We start from the raw sequence: 13,560 nt of genomic DNA, 5'->3' as shown, positions 1-13,560 counted from the left end.
AAACCCCCATCCTTCTATTAAAGTTATAATAGCTTTAATAAAAAAAAACTCAGAAAAGCAACAAACATGCAAGCTCAGTAACTAATTTACAGGAGGTGTTTTATGACTGGAAAGATTTTAATATGCATCTTACATGTCCTAAATGTACTATGTCTTTTGTAAATTAAACACAGAGGTCATACCAGCTCTGAAAGTAATATATGGTTTATAGTACCCATCCATGAACTATGGACTTCTTTCTTTAAAAAGAATTGTTCCGGTATATGGGCTCAATACTGCAATCCACATGTAAAGTAACTGCAGAGGTAGGGTGTGTGTGTGTGTGTGTGTGTGTGTGTGTGTGTGTGTGTGTGTGTGTGTGTGTGTGTGTGTGTGTGTGTGTGTGTGTGTGTGTGTGTGAAATCATCTGTAAAAGCGGATAATATGGACTCAATACTGCAATCCACATGTAAAGTAACTGCAGTTATGTATAAAAGCATCTGTAAAAGTGAATAAATAGATTTTCATGCCTGGGCTTCTGGATTTTCATCCCAATTTCATAAGGGTGAATTTATTTGCTCTTTGATAGATATACATAGATATATAAGGCCTGATTCTCCTCTTGTTTACACCAGTTGTACAGTACTGTAATTAAATTTCCTTCAGGTGAGTTACTTCTTATTTACACCACTGTGAGAAGAATATCAGACCCATAGCAAGTGTACTCTTATGTAGTACAAAGACTAATATCAGTAAACTGGTTAAACGATGGGTTTTTCAACTAGATAACACATAGGGCCCGAGTCGCCTATCACTTACATTGGTGCAAGTCAGGAGTAACTCCACTGAAGTCAATGGCGATATATCAGTCAATAAATCCAGCCCAAGACCAGAATCTACACCAACCAGAACAAATTCTGGGCATGATCCTGCAAGCCCTCGTCCTGTGTAGCTCCTATCAATTTCCAAGCAGAGAAGGTTTATAGTGCTAGACCCAGTGTTGCTAACTCATAATGTCTCACCTTTCAAGTTTCTTATGCAAAGAACCCGATTTTGTTTGTATTTCATCTGAAGTGGTGGGACTCAAGGGGTCACCAACAACTTAAAATATATACATGTGTCACACTTCTATCAGAATGTTTTGAAAGCTGCTGTTGCAAATGACCCCTGAAAGAGGTTAGAGGACAAAAAGTAGAGTTTTCTTTATTTTGTTTTTCAGTCTGACTGCAATTAATGATTAGTCAGTTTCACTATACTCAGTTTCCCGAGGTGTCCGTGTGTGGGTGTTTCGTGCCACAACAAAGGGAAGGAAAATAGTCTTAAAAATAGGAAAAGGTGGTTATAAAACCACAAAAATTGGCTCATGAGCAGATGTAATACCTGAAATTACTTTAAAGACATTTAAAAAAACAAAAACAAAACTGACTCCATTTCAAGTTGATGGTCTCCCCTTTCATGATGCTCTGGTAAAGGTGTTTTAGTTTGCATTTCAGAAATCCCATCTTCCAAGGTTGATAACTCAGACAAACATTTTTTCTGGGTTGTAACTTTGCATTCAGGGCCAGAACCTCACGTAGTGTAAATTAATACAGTTCCATTGAAATCAATGAAGCTACACGAATTTACACGAGCTGAAGAGCTGGTCCCCTAATGTCCTAGAAACCTGATCAAAAAAACCAGGTGGGTTTTTTTCCCGTTTGGTTGGTTTTTTATTGTTTTTTCTCCCCCCTCCTATCTTTCTTCTTACAAATGTGATTGCAACAGCACTTAACGAGCACTAAGAAACCATTAAGTTAAAATCAAGTTTACATGTCAGACTTATGTTTACAAAACTAAGAACAGTACTTCAGCTATAACTGTACATTTCCTTAATCTACCCCTTGTTATGCTTAAATCTTCTAGTTCATGTGGTATGGAGAATAACTCACTCTTGGGACGTTCTGAGACAAAGAACTATAAGCCTTATTCTCTGCCTTACTCAAAATTTGTCTTTGAAACAAATGAGGAGTTTTACCGGAGCAAGGACTGCAGATTTCATCCCATGAATACCTCACTACTATATGTTTCTGACTGCTCTCTAGTTTACAGTCTGATCTTGCTCTCATTGAAATCAATGGCTGAACATCCATTGAATCCTATGCAGGATCAGCCTCATACACAGGAAGAATCAAGAGTAACTCCATTCAAGTCAGCGAGAGGAAATTGTGCCAGAATTTGACGTACCAAATGTGATGTATATTCCCACATATTTAAATTTAGTTCATTGTTTTTACTTGGTGAGGGACTTTTAAGGTTCTTACTGACTGATGTAAAAACTCAACAATTAAACTTTTAAGTTGATTTAACTGTATTTTTAAAAAAATATTTTTATTTGCCTAAATGAAAAAGAACATGTGAAGAAATATCTAAATCAGAAAAGAAAAACAATTACGTAATTCAGTCCATTTCTCTGCCACTGCAAGATTATCCCCCTATAAGCAAAGGATTTCAGTTCAGCGTAGGGTGGACTCTTCAATCCCAACTTCCTTACGTACTTCTGAAAACTCCATCCGTAGCAGGCAAAGTTTTAATTTTACAATAATCATTAGGTTTGTTTTCATTACTTATTTTTTCATCCATATTTTCAACTGCCCTTGTCACTTCGTAAGATTTCAGCGTTCAAAAGTGATGCCCTTTCTTTTGTTTGGCTAAAAGATTGGTAGGATTTCTAGTGATGGTACCCAATTTTTGGACTCATTAGGCTACATGTGTTATCTTTATAAAGTCCAGAATGTTTGCCAGCTGGGTTAGTTGGAAATCTAGCAAAGAACTTTCCTTTATGTCATGTTATCAAAATTGTATAGTAGCCAAAAGTTCTTAATGAAGGTAAAGTGTTGTGGACAGCAAGCTTTCAAGAACTTCCATATATTTTCTCATTTGCTATTTTTGATAATTGCATTTTCAGAAAAATTAATCTACCTCCTTTCTCAGTTACACTGTAAATTAGATCAGTGGAAATATCTTTTTCTGAACTCTTGCTCTGGTCCTATGAAGGACCCCATTCCATCCTCATAACTGACACAGGCAAACCTGCACTGATTTCCATGGGAGCTTTACTGGTCTCATGAGTATAAGATCGGTCCCTTATCAGTTAGGGACATCATCCTAAATTATTGAGGGAATGGTGGCAATGAGGTTTAAATACGGTCATATGAACAGGAATGGGAGGAGGGGGAGAGAAGAGAGGGAGAGTTGAAATTTACACAGAGAATGTCTTAATAAGCTAAGGACAGAATCTGGAAACAAAACAGCTCAAAAGGGAAATACTGTCAGTGTCCTCATTCTATTGCATTATAAGCCAAATATTAACTACTTTTAACCTTAAGTAAACATAAGATTTCTTTTCCCCCTGCCATCCTCCCCCCCCCCATCATTTGATCTAAGGTTTTACAGAACTGCAAGTTTCTGCCATCAATAATCTTACAAATGAGCTGCTGTATCCTAAGGGAAAGAGAAGACAACCCCTAACTGGTTAAATATGTTGCATAAATACTTATAAAAGTGTCAGAAAAACTTATAACCACTTCAAATTTATTGCCTTGGCACTTGAACTGTGAAAGTACTGGGGGAGGAGGAAAGGGGTTAGTGAACAGTGTGTTCATAGGACTGCTGCCACCCACAGTCAAGTAACAGTATAAATATAATCAGAAAGACCACAGAGATAGGATTTCAACCAAAGGCCTTCTAGGTTTAGAACAATAAATACCTTTAATCAGGTGTGTTTAAAGGAGCAAATACCACTCAGTCCGGATTGTATCATTCTCTTTTTCAGCATATTTCAGAATCAGGACATGTGCATCAATAGGAAACATTGAGAAGGCTGCAGCCTGCTGCATAACAGACCATGCTTTTAAAAAGATAGGACAGGTAGGATTAAAAGTAGGTATTCCCTGTCCCTCAGCACTAAAACCGTACAGAAGCAGCTTAATTGGAACAGTGTAGGGAAATCTTTACATACCTCAGGTCCACAGGCTCTGACACCAACAGATTTAGGGTCTGACCCTGCAAACACTTATTATGGGTTGTCCTGGACAGACCATCTCACAGTAGTAAACAAGCAGTGAATGTTTTCAGGATTGGGCCTTAACTCTCTTGCTTCCAGAGGAATTTGGCTACTCACAGTAGTTTGCACTATGCCCAGTGTATGCACGATCAGGTCCTTAACAACCAATCCATACTGTAGCCTTTAAAGAATCAAAGGCTGGGATTTTCAAAGAAGCCTCGGGGGGAGTTCAGCAGCCAGCTCACTGAATTTCAATGGGAGTTGGGGAACTACTTCTCTTAGGCGGTTGTGAAGTCCCAGACAATGATTTCATTGGGACTTTTGCATGTGAAACAACAGCAGGGTTGATCAATTAGTGTCATGAAAAATATCTGAGTAGTAAATGAGGCTTTATAATGTGTCTATAGCAAGGCACATATTGTAGGGATGGAGAAGTCTAATGGAATATAATAGCTTGGAATCACAACACTGTATTTCAGGTTTCCAGCATTTTTTTTTGACCCCTACATATTAAAAGCTCCTGAAATGACCAGATAGCCAAACAATCAGGAACAGATGATACTTCTTCCCCTTTGCTGTTAACGCTTGCTTCTTTTGGTACACAGTCTGGGTGGATTGCCAACGTACAAACACGCTTGGGCAAACGGTACAATTTCCAAAAGCATCTACGTGACTTCAGAGCCTGAGTCCCATCGATGTGCTTTGGAAATATTTAGCTATTCACTTAATTTCATAACAGCAAAGATGTGCAATTTTTCAAGCTTTCATTTTTTCTTTAAAGATCTGAATTAAAAAAAAAAAACAAAAAACCTAGCCCATCAACGATGTGCTACTTCATGGCAAGAACTAACTGCAAAGGACAAGAAGCCAACAAGTAGTGGTCAAAATAGGCAATGTAGATTTTCCCCCCTCTTTAGACAGATATTCCCAAGTAAGAAGCAACTTTCAATATTGATAGGTTTACTGGTGCATTTCAGTTTAAAGCCAAAACCCCAATTATGCCAAAAGAGATAAACTCCACTTAACAGAGCTCCTGAGGGGTAAATTATTCTGTATGCACGACTGTATTTAAAGTAAAACCATCTTCTTCTTCCTGTATTTGTTACTAAATAGACCTTTGCTGCAATCAACTTTAAGTAATTATATTTCTATATCTAGCTGCCTGAGAGAGCCCAAAGCCACTTTACAGTCCTAATATATGTGCAAAACACTCCTTGAGTTCAATGGGAATTATAGAACAGCTACAGGGATAACCCTTAATAGGATATACACAGTACAACTTAGCTAAACTTCAACTATCTGCAACTTCCTGTTATCCAAAAGAGAGTCATGTCCCCTACCGCCTGTTAATTACACCGAAAATCCCCTCAATTATGCAAATCCTTGATTAGACAAAATCCCCATGATATTTGGTTAATCAGGGTTGTACTGTATCATACATGGCACTCGGCTACCAGAGGGATAGGAGCATTAGCAATATAAAAGTATATAATTAGAACAAAATAGATAAAACACTAATTAAACCATCTGTATGATGCAGCGTATGCATTACATCAGAAGACATATTGGTATATGTGTAGGGAGCACTACTTGTTTGTTTCTTTCACCTTCAAGTTACAGTCCCTGAAGTTCCCTGTCAGTTTAAACATGATGTACTCTAGGGCCCCGATTCTGCAAAGACTCATGCACATGCTAAAGTTAGGCCCCCACTCTGCAAGAGCTTATGTGCATGCCTATTTCCTTCTCCTGAGCAGGCTCATTTTAAATGAGTTGCTTTCTTGAACCGTAAATCCGTAAATCCTCTACAGAAACATCTTGCAGTTTGCAGTGCAGCGGCCAAATGCTCACAGGTCATCCTAATGCTTTCAACAACTGAAACGTGCAACTTCAGTTTGATTTGACGGTGTAAGTCAGGGCAGCTAGAAAGAGGGGATTTTTGCATTGAAAAGTCTAAATGGTATATTAACTGTAAATGTCATTTGGCCAGTAAAGCTCCAGAGTGTATTTAGATTGTCATCCTAAGGCTTTCACTGATGAATGGATTTTTCAGGAGCTGTGCATGTGAGAGCTTTGGGGAAATCTCTTCACAGCGGTTTCAGACAGAGGATGAACATTATCAGCACCTTAAAAATTATGGGCCTGATCCAGTCCCCATTAAGGTCACTGGCCAAACTCCTATTGACTTCTACAGTGCAGGATTGTTTATTAACGTTACTGGACATTTCCTTAACTCGAACTGGATACAAGTGTTATCAATTTGACATTACATATATTTGGTTTTATATGCAAATGCGTTACTAAACAGCTTATTTTCGGCTGTGTTGAAACAGAGCGGGATTAACCTCTCCAGCTGCTGAAAAAGGAGCACCCATCTCTAAACTCATGTAGGATCCAGCGATTATTATACGCACATATCATCACAGGGTACGGCTAGAAGGTCTCTGGCATGGGTATTGCACAGCCAGCCCTGCAAAATACACACACCAAAGCCCAACCCCCCAAAGAAAAAGGAATCTCGGACTATAGTAAACTGTTTCCATATGGAGCTTCTCTGCTTTTTCAAAATTTGGATTATTCTCACTCTGCAGACCTACAAGCTTCCCTCTAGTGCTCGTACCCAGCGCAAAGCCCGTTACGTTTCCCCCAGCCCCTTTGCATGAAGTGTCAATTGCCTTTTCAATGACAGCGCGGTCAGCTACACCAACAGCCGTCACCTCTCTCCTCCCGCCCTCCACAAGCAGTCACAACCACACAGCAGCTATAGATCTACCAAGCCCCAGTGGGAGGGAGAGGCCCCCAGGTTTCGGGGGGGGGGTGTCACATTTAGGGGGTTCCAGTAAGGCAGCCTTAGAAGTTTCTGCCTCTCGTGAGGAGGGCTCGGGGTGGCTTTCCAAGCGGGCGAGGTGCTATCTTTAATTGGACCAACTTCTACCGGCGACAGAGACGAGCTTTGGAGCTTACTCAGAGCTCCTGACATTTCAGATGGGGGGTGGAGGGGGGGTGTCTGTTTTCCCCCATGCATTGCCCCTGCTTTTGACAGCCCGGGAGACACACAATTGCGAGAGACTCGCCCTGGGATCCAAACACCTGCCGGGGCCCGGGGAGGGGACCGAGGCCGCGGGGCAGCGGGGCGGGCGGAGCGCAGCAAGGGGGTCGGTACTCACCCGCTGGCAGGGCGCGGAAGCTGCGGACCGTGTTGCCCTCCCGGAGGTGCGGAGGCTGGCGGCTGGGGAGCTCCTGGCGCCGGGCGCCGCTGTACTTGTCGTAGAGCCGGAGCATGTGTTCCGAGACCTTGTCGCCCGGCAGCGGCAGCGGCTGCTGCGCGGGGCCAGGGTCACCTGCCGCCCGGGCTTGGCCGCCCGCGACCCCTCCCAGGGCAGCCTTCCTCCGCAGCCCCACCAGGTGAGCTCGCAGCAGGTCCCCCAGCGCCAGGCACAGGCAGCTCCAGCCCAGACAGAGGCACAAGAGCGAGCGGGGCGCCCCAGCCATCCTGGCCAGCCCCCCTTTCTGGACAGCCGGGCGTGCAGTGAGCCCCCTTCCCGCCCACCCCACAGCCCGCAGGGGAGCGGATCGCCCGCGAACCAGCCCCGCAGCGGCTTCACCCCCCGCCCCAGCCAGAGACAGCGGGGACCAGCCCGCGGCGCGGAGGGCGGGGGGGCAGTTGCGCGCTCTGCAGCGGGGCTACGGCTCGGCGCTGCAAACCCCGGGATCCTGCAGGCAGGAGGCTTTAAAACAAAAAGGAATGCGTGCAAAAAAAAAAAAAGGAAAAGGAAAGCAACCCCCCCCCCTCCCCCGGTCGCCGCCTTGCCTGGTGTTTGCAATGAGCTCCGGGGCGGGGGAGGGGGGTTCCCCTTCCTCGGTGCGGGTGGGGTGGGTTGGTTATTTTTTTTGCGGGGGGGGCGCGGTGGTTACTATTATTGCAGGCGGGTGAGGGGGTGGCGCTCAAGCGGCGGCGGAGCGGAGTCTGAACTCGCAGCCTCCCCGCTCCGCGGGCTCTCGCTCCGGCCGGGGAGGGTGCGCGGCGCGCCGAGTCCCCCGGCTCCAGCGGCTGAGCCCGGGGTCACCCGCAGCCAATCGCGCCGCCGGCTCGGCCGGAGCCGGCTGCGAGCGCGAGGCAGAGCGAAGCGGGGAAACCAGCCCGCAAAGGCAACCCCCCGCGCGAGAGCGGCGGTGCTCGGCGCGGCCGGCTCGGTCACTCGCGCTGGTCGTGTCCCGCGGGGCAACGGGGGGAGAGAAACCTCCACCCGCGCTCTTCCAAGGAAGAGACCTGGGGAGGGGGGGGCGGCTTGCGGCAGTCGGGCGGAGAGCGTTTGGCGACGTATAAAGGGCTGGAAACACGTGCGCCCCGCGCCTGTGCTCCAGGTGCTCGGTAACCCGGGAGCTCTGCCCACCTGACTCGGAGACCAAGCCCCGCTGCCGGCGGTGGGACGCCTCCTGAAACGTGCCTTGGTTTTGCCCCGTCCCCGGCTAACGTGCGCAGGGCCGGGGAAGGTGGCCAAGCACGTTGCGAGAGAATCCCAGCAGGGGGCTGAGGGAGGAACAGTTGATTCCAAGCATTAAAGCCTCTTTCTTTCTTTTCCGATGCGTTCATGGGAGTTAAAAGCAGGGAAATCCTGCGCGCCACAGGCTGATCCGGATACAGCAGGGCATCCCACCTGAGCAAGATCCATGCAAAGGACTTCACGTGCCTCGTTCATCAAACCTTTTCACAGTCACCCAGAGGGAAATAATCGCCTCCCTTTGCCACCCCCCCCGCCCCCAACTGCCACAATATACTCATTGAACGTGCAATAATATCCCTTTCAACTCCACTCCGATTACATTCTGCAAGAGAAATGCAGTCATTGTCATCTGGAATCCTCCCTTCACACATCTGGAAATGAAAACATACAAACAAATCAACACATGAAACGAGATAAAGTAGAAAAATCCCCGCCCTTCCAAAGTTTGTATATGCATCTGTTCAGGCTTGGAAAACAAGTATCTTTCTGGTCTGAAGAAGGGAAATATGAAATGATACTGCATTTAGTACATGGGATTTATCACTCAATATTTTTGCCATTGTCTTCATATTCTCACTCTGTACAATTATGCATTACTAATGTATATACTGTAGTTTATATCTTTCATGTGCATATTATATAGCCATATAAACGGCAAGCCCATACACACGTATAGGCTAAAATTTTCATCATTGCATAAGAGAGTTAGACACCCATCTTTAATTGATTTTCAGTGAGAGTGGGGTGCCCAACACATTTAAGAGTTTTTAAAATTCCCACCCATTAACTACAATACACGCATGTATGTATGTATGTGTGTATATAAGGGGACAATCTTAGTAACATCACTACTGTACCATATATATAATATGGGGGCAGGTTAATATACCACATATATGGTATATTAACGTGCCCCGCTCCCCTTCCTCCTCTCCCTCCACCCACAAAGTGACTAATTATTTTGGATGCCTTCGTTTCTGGGTGGCCAAATCAAAACAAGATCAAAGGACATGATTTTCGGAGGATGGGTGGTCAGTGATTCATTCAAAAAGCTAGACACTTCTGAATATCTCAGATGTATACATATGCAGTAGTATGTTACCTCATGCTTTTCATTTTACATAAGCATGTAATTATCAACATACATTAAAGTAGGGCAATTAAACACACAAAAGTGACACAATGCAAAAGTTAAGGTGTTATGGGGTGGGTTTCTTTCTTAAAGAGAAAAAGTATTCCTTGCTTCTGAAACTGAAAAAGACTTGAATTGATTTTAGCTAAAAATTTCAACATACACAATCACATCTAGCTGAGATCAAGCAAGGAAATCTTCAGTCTAAAACAGGAGCAAATAAAAATATGGGTTAGAATCAAAGTGCCATTTCAGCTTTAATTATAGTGTTTAATTATAGTGTTCTCTGCTGTTGCTGGGAGATATCATGAGAAAACCATTTAAATAAAACTGTAAGAGAGTGACACAGTCTGGTTTAAACCTACACAGGCAAAGTCATTCACAGTTAAAAATGTACTTTGTTGTGCCGAGGTGTGAGATGGCATCTCCAAAGCGTGAGGGATCTTACAGATTCTGGCCTTGATTCTGTTCTTACATCAGCATAGATCAGGAGTGACTCCCCTGTCGTCATAGCGGTATAAAACCAGTATAAGAGAGAGCAGAATCATACCCACGGTGTGTACATCCTAAGCAAAACTGGGTTAGCTAAGGAAGGAAACCCAGTCTGGCATCTCACATTCCTTTTGTGGATTTATTTCAAATCCTTTAACTTTCTTGTAAAGCACTGTTTATGGGTTCATTTCTTTTGTTTTTATTTAGTTTTTAAAGATTGCAATAATTAATACAAACCAAGCATGTATGATAGTTTACACAGTAAACCACAATGTGTCTACTCCACAGCTATTACAATCAAGGATCTAAGAATGTATTTAGGGACCTGAGAAACAGTAGTTACACTCTTTATGGTCTAGTGTGTTAGATCCTGAATCAGGCCTTCTTTACACACAGTTCTGAGCCCTGATCATGCAGTTCTGATGTATTTAAACTCCCACTGACTTCAGCTGAAGTTATACATGTGGAAAGCCTACAGGACTGGGCTCAGACTATAATTATGAGCTTATTAAAGATGCTACATAAATTCAAATTGGGGGTCAAATTCTGCTTGTTTATGAATAGTTCCCCTGACATCAATGGGACAATGTATGTGAGTAAAACCAGCAAGACTGGCTCAGTACCTGTGTTTGTACTAATCTGCAACATTTGGAGTTCAAAAAACAAACCAACCAACCAACCTCAACCCCCCATAGACTGAATTTATTAAATAGGCAATAAAGTTCCTAGGAGTACGAGGCTAAATAGAGAGAGGGGTGTTTTTTCTAGGGGATTCATTTCAAAAGGAGGAAATTTTAATGTCTTAGGGCCTGATTGTGCAACTCGTACTCAAGCTGAATACAACATAGTCATGCAAGTTACTGGTAATCATCATGAATAAGGGTTGCAGATTTGGGTCCTTAGACTTTTGGGGTCTGGCTGATTCCCGTTTCACAGGTTTAACACCAAAGTATTTTTATTAGTATTCTATTGCAGTAGTACCTAGGGACCATTATCATGGAACTGGACCCCTTTGTTCTAGGCACTGAACAAAAGGACGGTCCCTGCTTCAAAGAGCTTAGAATCTAAACTGTTGATTTACACCAATGTGAGCTAAGCATCAGGCCCTTGAAGTCTACACAATTTCTGCTGCTATGTTGAGGAGTTGTGAGGATTTGTGGGAGGGCTCGGTTCTTAACACCTAAAAATGGGCATTGTGCTTATGTTATAAACATCCTGGCAGTTAGAGAGCCTCATAGGACTGACAGGTTCACCCTCTGGGTGCCCATGAAATGATCTGATAGTGAACTTTACAGAAGCAGACCTAACTGGGGAAGGTTATTCGTTCGTTCCCCATCTCGAAATGCCATTGCGTCCATATATCAATGCAGCACATTCATCTTCCGTGAACAATATTCCTAACTATACGACACATTTCTGTGTGATTGTAACAAAATCCAAACAGCAGATATGCTGGGTTATTTAGGCTTAAATCAAGTCCCATCTGTTTGTATAACCCTGTTTGTGTCATTTTTAGGAGGGGAGGGGAAGTGGACAGAGAGAGAATCCAGCAGTGGACTGGGAAAGCGATACAGCTGGAGGAGGACATGGATGATGAATTTACAGCCTGCCTGTCTTGCGTGGCACATCTACGCCATCAGCACACTTGAAAGGATCATGAAATCAGCATCGTCAAAGCGTGAGTCTGTTGTACTGTTGCTGCTGCTCTGATTGACTGCAAAGAGCACAAGAATATAAGGGACCAAGAAAAATCGGATTCAAATGTGTTGGGAATATTAAGACTTTCAAGTACCTACAAAATACATTGAATTGCAGGGTCTTTGTCTAAAGTCCCCTTTCATGAGTGCTTGTTGAACTACCCTGTAATCTGGGGGCAAGACGAGTTTTATTTTTCCATGGTTTGCCATATTTTGCATTGCGTCATGTCTTCCGATTATGGACTGCTGCTAAATTCTAGCAAGATAGCGATAGGGCCAAATTCTGGCTCTCCACACCTCCGCTGTGGGAGGAGTGGAGCTGTATCAAGTGAGAGGAAGGTCCCTGAAATGATTCTAGCTGCACAGGGCAGATGCAAAGTGAGGTCCCTTAAGCTGCCAAGGCAGCTGACCCAGGTGCTGTTCCCACCAGGTTTATGCCAGCAGAGAGTTTTCTCTTCCCCGTCTGTACAAAGGGACAGCTGGATCAAATTTCAGTGGCATTGTGATTATGCAGCCTGCTCTGGCAGCAGCCGTACGGATTTAGTATAGACCGCTGCTTAAAAGCAGTCAGGCCTGGTCCCGTGCACCCCTCTCTACGCCAGCTCTGCGGCCTAAGGAACTTTGAGCAAGTGAAAATAACCTTGGGGAGGAGGGCTGTTGTTCGCTCCCTCACTCCCCCCACTACCCAGCTCCTGCTAATTGGTGCCATTGCAGATAACACCAATTTTTTGTGTTGTAGATGCCTGTTCACTAGGAGCTGGCCTGAGATCACCGACCCGTTTCACACAGGATGTTGCAAAGATGACAATGAGTTCAAGCCACTGCCAGTCTGGACCATATCCAAGCCAGTAATCTAGAGTGGAGAGGTTCCATATCCTACTGCCAATCCCCCGAGACATCTAGGTCTCACTGGTTGTACTTAAGGAAATATCTAGTGTAGTGCTTATTGGTAATGACCTAGTAAGTGAATAAAAATTTGGCAGAAAAAATCCATGCTTAATTCAAATTATATAACTTAGACTTTGTGATGGTGATTTTGTACCCATACTATTAACTGCAATTTGTTTTATGTGACTGTAAATGTCTGGTTACATTTTACAGAAAATGTTACAGGCTACAATGCCTACATGATTACCCTGTGGATCTTAGTCACAGGAACTCTTACACTGTAAGGGTGGGAGTTAGGTGCCCAATTCCCATTGAAAGACCATGGGAATTGGGAGCCTAACTTCTACTAATGCTTTTGAAAACCTCTTCTAAAATCTTACAAAATAAGGGCTCAGTTTTGTGCTACTGAAATCACTGGGTATTTGCTATTGACTGGGGGGAATTTTCAAAAGCAGCTAGAGGATTTAGGCGCACAAGTCCCATTGACTTATCACTTGAAAGCCAGTGGGACGTGTGCTTCTAAATCTCCTAGGTATTTTTGAAAACTCTTCCCCTTAAATGGGACAGACTCAAACCCTAACATTATTATGTGTGGGGCACAATCATTTTATGTTCAGGGCCAAAATCACCCCACATTGGAGGGAGGTTTCAAAGCAGAAAGAGAGGGTCAAATCCTGAGCCTCCACTATGTCCCCTTTGTGCTGTTCCCACCCCTCTCCCAAGGTGTCACGAGTTGCGTACTCCAAAATGGAGGTATTCAAAATAAGCCTTGACATTTTGGTCTTGGCGAACAGGAGGCAGCCAATCCAAGAGAAGCATCTCAAATCA

At 43.9% G+C, this 13,560-nt stretch overlaps 1 protein-coding gene and 1 long non-coding RNA gene across 2 annotated transcripts in view; one reads left to right on the top strand and one right to left on the bottom strand.

Moving 5' to 3' along the window:
- Nucleotides 1–7,540, bottom strand: part of BMP3 (bone morphogenetic protein 3) — a 27,929-nt gene extending 20,389 nt beyond the window's left edge. The window contains exon 1 of the mRNA XM_074950476.1: nt 7,186–7,540. Coding sequence (XP_074806577.1) covers nt 7,186–7,510 — 325 coding nt within the window. The 5' untranslated portion in view covers nt 7,511–7,540. The remainder of the gene's footprint in view (nt 1–7,185) is intronic.
- On the top strand, nt 7,149–13,560 carry LOC141986212 (uncharacterized). Its single transcript, XR_012639228.1, has 3 exons — nt 7,149–7,423; nt 11,664–11,825; nt 12,584–13,560. It is a non-coding gene; the product is annotated as an uncharacterized LOC141986212 (long non-coding RNA).

The sequence above is a fragment of the Natator depressus genome, chromosome 4 (genome assembly GCF_965152275.1).
Source record: "Natator depressus isolate rNatDep1 chromosome 4, rNatDep2.hap1, whole genome shotgun sequence".
NCBI lineage: Eukaryota > Metazoa > Chordata > Testudines > Cheloniidae > Natator > Natator depressus.
This window is presented reverse-complemented; position numbering and strand designations above follow the sequence as displayed.